General features: G+C 45.0%; 1 protein-coding gene across 1 annotated transcript in view; it reads left to right on the top strand.

Annotated features, from left to right (window-relative positions):
• The window catches only part of LOC138447758 (kinetochore protein Spc24-like), a 171,405-nt gene extending 159,746 nt beyond the window's left edge, over positions 1 to 11,659 (top strand). Inside the window, exon 6 of the mRNA XM_069604079.1 lies at positions 10,436 to 11,659. Coding sequence (XP_069460180.1) covers positions 10,436 to 10,542 — 107 coding nt within the window. The 3' untranslated portion in view covers positions 10,543 to 11,659. The remainder of the gene's footprint in view (positions 1 to 10,435) is intronic.
• Positions 11,660 to 12,375: the final 716 nt, after the last annotated feature.

Genomic DNA, 12,375 nt, shown 5'->3' with positions numbered 1-12,375 from the left:
GAAGTGTAATGCCTAATTAATAAGCCCATTTGTAATCATCTGGTACATTTTCTGCCTAGCAATCCTACATGGCCCTTCATTCTTAGGTCCTGATAAGAGTGAGGTGGAGACACAGGCCGATGCTTGGATCAAACGGTAAATGATTTTGCAGCAATGCCATTGTTCTAGGGCTCGGACCTGCCGAAATATATGTCTGGGAAGAGCTTGGGACTGCCTGCTATTCAGGTTTATAAATGTCTGTCGGCTCTGCTTCCAATGTTCCCAACATGTCCCTCGCCTTCTGCTTTGGGACAGCCACCACTTTAAATTGCCTCTGCCTCTCTGATAGTCTGTGTTTAACAGTGTGATATTGCCCCACACCATAAGGGGTGAGTCTGCCATGATGTCTCCTACTTGCATCAACTGTAAAGCCCTGTTTTGATAATCTTATTAAAGGGGTGCTGTAAGCCATGGCCTAATCCTGGTCATATTGAAAAGCCAATGACACCACGGATGATTGTCGGAGTGCAAAACTCCACATGGCCTTTGTTTGAGGAAAAGACCTGATTGTGCAAACATACTGATAGTTGTGGCTGAGCAAGGCTTGGGCTGAATTGCATTGGCCACCTTGAGGATGCTGCCCTGAATAGGGAGGCCAGTACTCTGAGCCTTGGAAGACTAACACTCCTAGGTGAGCATCCTGGTTTTGGTTTGATTTGCTGGGTCAGGTATTGCAAGATTAAGTAACTCCATGCCCCAGAAAACTCTAGACTAGTGAGCTCTAGCTCACAAGGATCAAAGGGCGAAGCACTAGCAATAGCCGAGGCGAGAGTGGAGAAATAGGGCAGGCGGGTGATGTGAGTAGGGTTTCATTCAGAAGATCTTTGATATCCAGTGCACACTGCTCTGTATGATATGTCATTTATAATGTGCTTGTACACGGTTTCTGGGTGTAACAAGGGAGGGAACAGATAGGGAGGACAAAACAAACAATCTTACTAGGACTTGTGTCATTCGGATCGTGCAAGTGAGATAATGTGAGGTGCAGGCGGTGGGGGTAGAGGAGGAAAGTGACAGAGAGTGGGCAGTGCAATCAAGGCACCATTGCTCTGAGTAAGTGCAGCCAGGATCTGGGTAAGTTCAAGGAGGCAGGGGACTGTAGGGTTAACAGTTACAGCCACTAAGTGCACGGTAGGCAGTGCAGGGGTGACTTGTCTTGGAGGAGCTTGGTACCCAGTGAGACTCTGAGGGTAGCCACGCCGCCAGTCAGTGCTGCAGATAGGTCAGACAGCAGGGGAGTTGGAGAGAAAGCATAGGCAAAAAGGAAGGTCTTGAGCTACTTCCGAACTTCAATGGGGCCCGCTCAAGTTTGAGAGGAGCCGGAAGGCCACTCCAGAGGAGGGCACCTGCAGAGGAGGGAGATTTACACCCCTCTCTCTGCCTGGCTCTCAGAGTTAGAGGTGGCTGAGCGAAAGGCTTGAGAAGAAAAGTGTTTTGGAAGAGAAAGTTGCATGTAGTGCGGGTCCCGACCGCGGAAAGCCCTGTGGACGATGCAGAGGTTCTTGACCTTCATCCTTACAGCATCTGTGAGCCGGTAGAGAGATTTCAGGGCTGGAGAGATACAGTCCCTGTGCTTGAGGCCAAGGGCAAGTCCTGCAGTCCTGTTCTCGATTAGTTGCAGGGGCCAGAGAGTAGAGGAAGGCAGATTGAGAAAGATACTGTTGCAGTAGTCCATCCTAGAGAGAACCAGGGTTCTGGAGACCGTGAGCTTCTGGGGGAAAGTAAGAAAAGGAAGAATACCTCTGAGGAGGTGATGCTGCTAGTGGGCTGTGATATGAGGAGAGATGGAGGGTGTGGAGTCGAAGATGACACCAAGGTTTATTTTGCCTCACAGGAAGGCGAAGGAAGAGTGCCCAAGGACGGCAGCCTGAGTGAGAGAGGGAAAGCGGGAGCATGGGTCCCAATGTGAAGGATCTCAGTCTAACTGGCATTAAGGCAGAGATCGTTGGAGGTGCACCAAACCTGAATTGTGTATAGACCGTGAGGAATGAGGGGAGAGGATGCTGAGGGAAGCCTAAAAGAGAGCTGGGTGCCATCTGCATAACACTGAATGTTAGAGGAGAACGTAGAGATAAGGTAGGCCAAAGGGGCCAAGTTGACATTGAAGAGCCAGGGTGAGAGGTTGGAGCCAAGGAGGGGGTGCACAAGGAAGTGCTTGAGAGAGGGGAAAGTTCCAGTGGTAAAAGAGTGATTGCAGAAATCGGCCAAGACTAGAGCGTGGGTGTCAATGTGGTCCTTGATGGTTTTAGAGGAGCAGGGGAGCACCTGTTTGGAGGACACTGTCATAGATTGGCCTTGTCTAGAAACCTCATTGGGTGTAGTCGGAGAGAAAGAGGAGAACGGAGGAGGAGAGTGAGAGGCAGCCAAAGGGGGGCTGAGAGAGGAAGAGGAGAAGATGTCCTGAGCTTTAGTGGTGACGTGAGAAGCCAGAGCCATAAAGAGGGCTTGGGAGGGAACAGGAGAGGCGGAGACTGCAGAAGGATTGGCCAGCTCTTTGCAGATTTTAAAGAGTTCGGCCCAGTTGTTTGAGGCCGCAGAGACTCGGGCCTGAATGTGGCCTCTCTTCTTGTACAGGACAGAAAATCTGTATTGCCTTTGGAGCAGGCGACAGGCCAGTTTGAGGATGCGCTCGGTGCTCTCCACTTCCTCTCAGCGACACTACACTTAAGTTTTTTTAGGGTGGTGGAATTGCCCCAAATGTGGGGGAGATGCAAGTAGACAGGAAGTTGTAATGGGGTTCAGAAGAAAAGCAAGTGGAAAAATCAGGCTGGGAAATCCTGCACCCAATAATGGAAATAGTCAATGTAAATGGCAAAGTCTCCTTTATTAACCATGCATATAAATCCGGGACAGCAGTAAGCACTCAAGTCTCATCTCTGATTCTCCAATACAAAACATCAGGTTTTAACCACGAAATGGGTCCTAATCGATGTTGCATCACAATCTTAGTTAACCAATCCCTCAGCCCTGTGTTTTTTTTGTTTTTTAGGGAATCGTCTACATATAGTTTGTATATGGGTTGGTCTTTTCATTGGATATAACTATCTGACGGACCCATCTTGGACCACCCTAGAATAGATAAAAGAAAGACATCCTAGCAAGAAGTAATTGGCTAATGCAACATGTGCTAAGCGGCCTCACATTGAGAGTTTTGACTGGTTGGCGGCTTTCTCGCCAACCTTGGATACTTGGCAGGCCATCAGCACATGAGCAAAAATAATGGTGGGGGAGCGACATCAAGGAACTGCTTCCAATTAAATGAGACCATATCCCTTATTTCCCTTATATATGTGTGTAGTTGTGACCCGTTCAGAAACTGTCAAAACTGATAAAAAACCTTTTTCAGAAAAATGCCATCTCAGTTCCAGGTTGAGCGTTGAAGCAACGTCGGTCTCTCGCCTGACCTTATTGCAGACATCTTGGTTGGCTTGCTGAACTATGAAGTTGGTTGTGGTCACCCTGGCAACTGCATCTTGGGAAATATCCCTACATAAAAACTGGACAAAGCCTTACCCCTGGTGAAAGCTCTCGCTGCTGAAGCCTTCATGGTGAAAGTCCGTTACCTGGGGTAGGCCACAGAAGCAGGATCCCCCTTCAAGACCAATAAAGCAGCACCTGTAGGGAAGGTCCGATCATCAGCCAAATGGGCACCTCAGTTTTCTAACCGGTCTTAAGCCTTACTTGGAAATTAGAGTGAAAATTCACTCTGAGGCTACTGTGCTGGTGAGCATCGTGCGAGACCACAGTGTGTCATACCTGTGTAAAAAGAAACTTATTTACCTGGTGTAGTCTTGCAAGTAATTCCTCCACACAAATTGCAAAGTGACTAGCAATGCCACAGGCCAGGCATTCAAAACACTTCAAGGTTTGAGGCAGAAGGAAAAGGCATGCAAGAGCAGCATGGTCTAAATCTGCAGCAGATTTGTGGCTGATGCAAAGCATGTCAAGCTGTAGCAGAGGTCCTAACTGGGTAAGAGAAGTGGGTGGATGAAAGCAGACTGGATGCATGAGATGGGGGTGGGTGGGTGTTAGGGCTGTGTGCATTACTTTTCGTGCAAGCGCTTTGGGTTCTTTAATCTGCTCAAACTGCCCCAGTCACTCCCTCTGAGCGAACAATATTCCACTGGGAAAGACCTCAACATAGCATTATCCCTTTTGTCTAAAAGCATAAGGTACTCTTAAGGCAACAATGACACAGAAATCCTTAAAGTATCAATAGAATTGACTGCTTTGACCGTTAACAAACTTCAAAGGGCAAAAGATGTCGAAGACCAATTAGAGAATGTCGGGGGGTGAGCAGCAACATGTCCGGATTGTTGGTTTGGTGAGAAAGGTTTTAAAAATACCCCAGATATAAAATGTGCCAAGAGAAGGGGTGAAATGAAAATGTTTTTAACAAAAGATATATTGGTGAAAATAATCTGTGTTGATAAAATGCAGTAAAGGAGATCGCACATCCACACTGGATACCGGACAAAACATGGGTATTATATACTGCGCAGTTCGAGTTGTCTGGTTTGTTCTCTTCCCATCGATTGCCGCTCATATGCGGCAGTTGAGGGAGACTGGGGTTAATTGTGTATGTATGTGCAAGAGTGATGGGGGGAGGAGGGAGAACGGAAAGGGGACAGAGTGGGCCTGGGGGGTCTCCTGCAAAATAAAGGTAACAGGGTAGGGAGGTAGGGCTGATGGAGTTGTGGAGGTGTCCCTCGCAAATGAGGAGGGTAGGAAGCATGCAAGGGACATGTTTTCCCTGCGCTACCGAACTCTGAATCTGCGAACCGTGTAGCAAGCAAAAGAGCCTGCTGGGAAACATCATAGAACTATGAAATACCATTGTGAAGCATCATTCGAATGGGCTGCCATGCATTTCCCCCCACTTTAAGCTGCCTCGTGGGACCTCAATATTGACATCTAAGAAGTTATGCATAGGCCCTTTGAGGCTATGGCTTTAGCAGATATGAATCTGCTGTACTGAAAGAATGCCTTTGGTCTCCATTCCATCCACTTGTAAAATCAGCTGGCTTCAAACACTATCCAGGGAGTTACCTTGCTTGGCCTTACATATTAATAAGGTGCATCTTCGCTTATCCTAACTTCCTTCACAGAGGGGTCATGAAATTTCATGTGATTATATTTAGTATTCTCCCCGCCCCACTCCCCTGCAGCCTTCCTCAGAGGCCTAAAGACATTTCATTACACAATGTCAGTTGCCTAAATTGTACCTGGAGCCCACAAAAGTCCATCATGTCATTTGATTGAATTTCAGACTACAAAATAAAATCTCCAGGTTCTAGAGCAGCCAAGGCTACTATCACTAGGTTGCTAGTGAGCTACTTGGAGGCCTACAAGCTGGCTAAGGCTCCACCTCCCAAAGGCCTTCATGTGCACTTGATAAGAGGGAATGTGGCTTTTGTGGTCCTTCTGAGACCCGATTTCCCCAACTGTGTATTTGCAAGGCAGCTATGTGGGTTTCTCGTTATTACTTCTGTAAACCGTATTCTTTGGTTTCCTTCTCTAGAGCCGACAAAGATCTGGCCAATCTGTCCTCTGCACCATTTTTTGTCTAAATAGTTTTATCAACTCTTTTAGGTTGTGGATTGGCTACCTTCCTTTCCTACCATCTAGTAGGAATGCTTTTTAATCTCCCATAAGTATAGGAGAAAGGGGGCTGGATGTAGGAGTAGTGACCGCTGTTCTCTTTTTCTTGTCCTTCTTTGTGACCTACCCCCTTTAGAATCTTTAAAATGTCCCAGTGCATGCAATTAACATCGACTGGTGGTTTGCCGGGAGGATCCCGGTTGGAGTGTGGTCACGCATACCCACAACAATCTCTGCTGAAATTTGCTGTCAGAGACCTGGTTGCATGTGACTGCTACTCATGCTCTTATTCCTGCAACTTTTGCAGGCTATAATTCTTATAGGTCAGATAGGGTCACCACTAAACAGGACACCTCTCTACAAAGATTCACTGAAAATACACTCCACCAGTGTAATTTCACCGGATAGTTGTGATTTGTTTCTGCTGAAACTTAGTTTAAATTCTACCACTATTAGCTTTTTGGTAATATATCGTCCACCACACAAAATGCCCCACTTTGAGGAGAAATTCCTTGGCCTTTGTAATGAAACCCTAACACCTGCATCACATTTTATGGCACTGGCCGACTTTAACCTGTGGACTGGGAACTCTCAAGACTGGGAAGCATCCTCTCTTATTAGTGCCTTGAAGGCTCTTGTGTTTAGTCATAAGGTTCACTCTGCCACACACCAAGAAGGTACTATTCTTGATTGGGTGCTGTCCTCTAATATCTAACCCTCTATTGAAGTAAGCCCCTGCACGTGGTTTGATCACCATCTTGTTTCCTTTGATCTTAATCTGCCAGTCACCACGGTCAGGGAGACTTTTGTCACCACAAGGATTTTAAAAAACAAGGAATTTCAGGAATGTCAATGCTGATGCTTTAGCAACATTTGCAGCTACTCCACCCGTGAATCTACCTATGCATGTTGAGGATCTGGTGCCTCAATATCAGCAGACGATCCTCTAGGCAATAGACACTCTTGCCCCGTTGAGGACCAAAAACCTCAAAAGGGATGCAAAATCCCCCACTTGGTTTGGCAGTGGCTTGATCACTCTTAGAAAAGTGAAAAAGCAAAATAATGTGGCTCTGACTCACTCCTTGATTATACGAAGGCTGTGGCTGCCTATAAACTGGCACCTTTGTCTGCAAAATGAGCTAATTATCATAAAGGAATTCTTGAGGCCAAGTCCAGTTGATGAAAGCTCTTGTCATTCTTTTTGAACTTGGGGGCAAGAATAAGGGGCCAGAGATTGTGAAGATCAATGCCTGGTCCCAGGCTATCAAAGAAGAGCTTGTTGTGAAAATATCTGTTCATCAACAGAGTATTACATCTCGTCAAGCATCACTAAACCCTCTTTCTTTACAATCTGTTGATATTCTCTGGCGACTATAGATCTGCCACACTTTCTCCATATCAATCCTTGTTTGCTTTCATCAAGTGGCTGAAGAACCCACCTCTCTTGCGAGCATCATTAAGGACTAAATTCCTCCTTTGTTGAGTCCCTTGTCCCCTCTCCTAGCAAGGAAGCGTGTATCACACCACTCTTAAAAAAGAACATTTAATGGATTGTGTCTTCCCACGTAGTCCATATCCAAGCCTAGCTTGCTTCAGATTTTTGTTCCCATAGGATTGAGCATGGCACAGTGTTGAGTCTTGGTCTTTGATGGCCTCCATAGCGTCCCTGGTGACATTAATACTCCTTCAACATGTCCTTGACACCGAAGATAGGTTTCAGATGGTGTGCGGACTGTGGGGCAAAACTTTCCATTACAGACCCTCACTGTGTCTGTCTGGTGTTTGGGGACAGGCCACAAGGTGGATGACTGTGGCTCATGTCAGTCCATGACTGTCAAGGCTTTGCGGGAGAGGAATGGGAAACGTAATGCAGGTAAGCCCTCTCCCAATCCCCATCAATTAGCCCCATCCAAAAGAAAGTCATCCTCCGAATTGAGGGATGTTTTCCCCAGAGAAAAAGCCCGAAACATCGGAGACAATCACTCAAAAGAAGAGTAAGAAACAGTGTCACAGGACTTCTTTTCCTCTCTCCCGAAAAAGTTTTGAATCCCGTATATCAGTGTCAACGTCACGAGGGATGCTACGGCGGCTGTCGAAGACCAAGACTCGACGCTGCATGATGCTCAACCCTATGGAGAAAATGAATTCAAAAGCAAGCTGCAAGCAGACCTGGATATATCACAAATGAGGAATGCTTGGGAGGAGCATCCAGTTGAAAGAAGGTTACTACGGGTAACCTTGATCCTACAATAGCAATCACTAATGTCCCCTTCCCATTGAAAATATTGGACAAAGTCACATACACCCAACTACAAGACTTCTTTGAAGCTCACAATCTGATTGGGGCTTGTCAATCCCGCTTTCGAGTTGGATATGGAACTGAAACGCCACTCCTGGATTTGTAATCTAATATTGAGGGTATCATCGATCAGGTTCATTTTACATGACAATGCTTCTCGATCTGTCAGCGGGTTCTGATTTGGGAGACCACTCTTTTCTTGTTAAGACCGATGAAAATTGGCAGATGATCTAAACCCGCTGCAGACTGGATACATTAATTCCTGGGACCTCGTTGGGCCTGGGTGGCAGTTGGAGGTTTTCAGGTCTCTCTAATTCAGCTTATCTGTGGTGTCCCTCAAAGCTTGTGTACTTCCCCCATGCTCTTTAACATCTACAGTAGGCCTCTGTTTGGTCTGCTGGATAGCACAGGGTTCTGCTACACAAACTGTGCAGATCATACTCCGGTCTTGCTGTAATTGTCCAGTGATTATGTTCATGGCTTACAGCCGGTAAGATGACTAAACCGGTTAAACGCTTGTTGCTGCCAACTTAGCCTTTTATCCTTCCGAGGTCGAAACATGAGTACCTATTTAGATTGCATAATGTAAGTATGTCCTATGTAAAGCGCTTTAGATGAAGGCACTATATAAAAAAATAAATCATTATGAATCAAAGCCATCAAAAACAAAGTAGTTGGTTTTGGGCCACTTCATAGATAACACGCACAAGAATGTATAGTTAGAACAACATAAGAATGCATAGACATTTTAATAAAAAATGTGTAATGCTTATATTTATTTCTATTTAATGTCACAAAACTTTATTTTACAGGTTTGTAACACCAGGATTTATGATTTAGACAATTTTGAATGTCTTCAGCGCGATTATTCGTGAAATTTAGCACTACATCTGTTGTTTTCTTAAATCTGTATTATGTTTATTATTGAATTGTTCATATTTCAAGAACTACAACATTTGCTTTTGCAACACTAAGAAGTGAGTGTTCTGTATCAGACCCATGCACCACAGACTCGCACAAATTGTGGAGCTGTGTTGGTAAGTTGTTCTTTATATATTAAATTGAATCTGCAACAGGGATACACTCATTTTGTTCAAAGCCATCAATAACCTCTATGCTGCCATGCAATCTTGGATGGCTGTGAATTCCCTTGCTCTCAATGATGGTAAAACAGAGTTCTTGACCATAGGATCAGGCTAAAAAAAAAAGCTGGATCCACGATACTGCCTCTTTTCAACTGTCAGGAGTGCCTTTAAAGTATCTCCTCCTGCGAAAACCCTGGGAGTATACTTCAATGCCAAGTTGTCATTTGATAAACCTGTATCCCATCTGCGCTCTTCCTGCACCTATCTGAATAACCTGCTTTGGCAAATACGCCTCTATCTCTCCTCGGAGAATAAAGTGGTTATTGGTCAGCCCTAATCAATGCCCAGCTCGATCATTGTAACATCTTGTTGGATGGCATCTATGCCTATAACATAAAGAAAATGCAGGTTATTCAGAACGGTGCTGTTAGGACTGTTGTTGGCCTTAAGAAACAACTGCATGTTACTGCAGCCAGACGTAATTTACACTGGCTTCCTGTATAACATCACATTCATCACAAAGCGTGCACCCTTACCTATACATTTGTACATGGATTGGAGCCTAGCTATCTTTCTAAGCCTTTGAAGGATGCATCGATCAGAAGGGCCCTCCGGCCTAATGAACTCCATCTCCTCAATGTTCCTCAGCACAACCTGAAGAAATACGGTGGAATTTGCTTTTGATTTCCAGGCCCTGCATTTCTAGAATGAACTTCCCCTCTCTCTCTGATTGGTTTTGTGTTTGTCTTCCTTCAGGAAGGCAGTCAAAGCTCTCCTTTTTTAAATAGAGTATTAGATTAAGTAGTTTATTTATTGATCCTTGACCTCCCTCCTCCTTTGTTGGCTGTCTGTTTTTGTTTGTCTTTGCGTGCCCGAGGCTTTTGGGTGTATTGGTGTGTCGTGCGAGAAAACAACATGGTCTAGCCCGGAGCCGGAGGAACATAATAACGTGCAAGTATGGGGAAAAAGTGCAGTCACTATAGAAAAGAGCTGTAACTTAAATTTCCCTATAATCCAAAACCATTCCCTCCCAGTTTAGGGAAAACTTGAAAACCTCCCTGTAGCACCTGTCAATCCCAAAGTACAAGGCATCATAACTCCCACTTCCGGTCCACAGCTCCCTCTAATTTTGTCAAATATTCACTATAAATTTGTCTTAAGTGTTCGATTGGCCAGCTGGGTAATCTTTTTGTGCTGTTTGATTGTTTAATGATTGGATGGTATAATGATTTATGAAGAACGTGCAGTTTTCAAGCCCCCCTCCTCTGACTCTTGCAAAAGACAGTGCTCTATTGCTCTGTTTGAGTGCTCTAGCTAGCGTAAGATAAATGGAAACATTTTAAAGCAGCAAACATAAAAATGATTTCGTACTATTACAAAATGAGACATTTCCTTGACTCACAGCTCTCAGTACACTACGGCGGAGAGGTAGCCCAACCCATCAACATAGATGCCACCCAGCACAGCAAAGCCTTCATCAGCGATTACCTCTGGAGTTTGATTCCAACAGAGTGGTAGTCTAGCCAAAATGAAGGACATGGACAATGAATGTTTCCACGTGAAGCCCGTAGCACCCTCCCTCCAAAGAAGCCCCTTCTAACCAATGATGTATTTACTAATAAACTGAATTGTGGTTAAGTGCTGATGGACTAACGTACAAAGAACCCGGTACTTTGCCTGGGAGGCTTTGTGGAATGAAGGTACTGGTTTTAGGTTCCTCGGCGCAGACCTTGGGAGTGAGCATTGCATCAAAGAGTCCATAATTGCTGGCACCAACATTTTGGCATGCAATTTGTTCAAGCTTCATTTTCGACAACTCGTACACCACCAAACTTGACAGCTTTGTTAATTGTGGTGTCCTCAATCTCCAATGTTTCTCCATTTCTTTTGAACATTTAGATTGCAACTCTGGTTGACATCCAGTGAAATTATAACCTCCAGTTTGAATCATATTCTGATGAAACAGTCTACTTGTGTGTAGATCAAGATCTTGACGGATGACCTCCTCAACTGCAAGAAGAAACATAATTGGCCTTCTTTAAATATTGCACATTTCCTTCTATTGACGTCCCCTATTTTCTACCTGTGCCTCGCCTTAAAAATGTGGTTGCCTCTTCCAACCCAGCCCTGAAAGTTTCCACCCCTTACCCATGTCACCTTCAAGATACAAATGTTAAAAACAATTCTTCCTATCTGATGGTGTCTGCAGACTGCAGTTTTCCAGATGTTTTTGATTACAATTCCGCTTTCCCTGGGAGTTTTAGTCCACAACATCTGCAAAGACAAATGATGCAGCCTCTGGCTTTCCCCGGTTCTCTGTTGGATCTGCATTGCATTACTACAATAGTCTGTGTTGTACTATCCACAAATGCCCTCACAAACATCAAGTTGTTGAATTGTTTGATTCCCAAATCCTTCAGTTGTATTTTCCCTATGTTGGGAGCCTCTCTCTGAAGATACCCAGAAAACCTCCAAGACAAGAATAACCAGCCATTCATCCTTCTAAAGATTCATGTGTTTTCTGAGTGTTTTATTGCTTTTTTTTAATCTGCTGCTGCTTGTCAATTGCCCTGAAACGGCTACTGGCGTTATATGAAAAGCTCCACAACACAATAAATGTTGTATGTGTTTCTTACTGAGGCTTCCAAGATATGTGTTTGTATTGCTGCCACTACATGTTTCCTTTCAGCATGCCTCGCTTCCACCTTATGTATCTTTTGCTGAGAAGAAAACTGAGGAGGGGGGAAGCACTCTGCAGTTTCACCTGAGCCTGACAAATGTCACCCCCTCTCGCCAGGGTTTCTCTTCACTATCTACATGCCGCACAGAATTGGATTAGGCAAGAATGCTCCTAAATGCATTCCTTATATTGACAGAGGTACCAGTCTCCGTCTCAGTTCTGACCAGGCATTAAAAGGCCCCTTGTAGCCCTCCAGTGACTACCATCAGTCACTTGATGATGCTGTTAAGGCCCAATACTGAAAGTAGCTCTTAGGGGCTTTTTCTGCATATGACCTAATCTTTGCCTGAGGTACCACTTCTTCAGTCTGCATCATAACATTGCCTGTGGTGTACTTTCTGGGGCTTACCGAACATTCACTTGGTGTTCACTAGAGGTATTTTAATAGTCCGCTTGTTCAGCTGCCCACCATCCATTCACCGACAGAACAGTCTGCATGTCCTAAATGGAAAACGTCTTTCACCAGAGTGCACCCAAGCGGTTCACTGGCACTCCTCCCTCAGTATCTGGCAGGACCAATGTTGACCTAGAGGTGTGCTCATGGTAGCCCATAGGTCCAAAGATGCACCGCTTTTCCCAAGAAAAGATGTCCTGGTCTTGGTGGTCTAATG

This window comes from Ambystoma mexicanum, chromosome 3q, assembly GCF_040938575.1.
Source record: "Ambystoma mexicanum isolate Mex_15411 chromosome 3q, UKY_AmexF1_1, whole genome shotgun sequence".
Lineage (NCBI taxonomy): Eukaryota > Metazoa > Chordata > Amphibia > Caudata > Ambystomatidae > Ambystoma > Ambystoma mexicanum.
The sequence above is the reverse complement of the archived record's forward strand: the minus strand, read 5'-3'. Positions and strand labels throughout refer to the sequence as shown.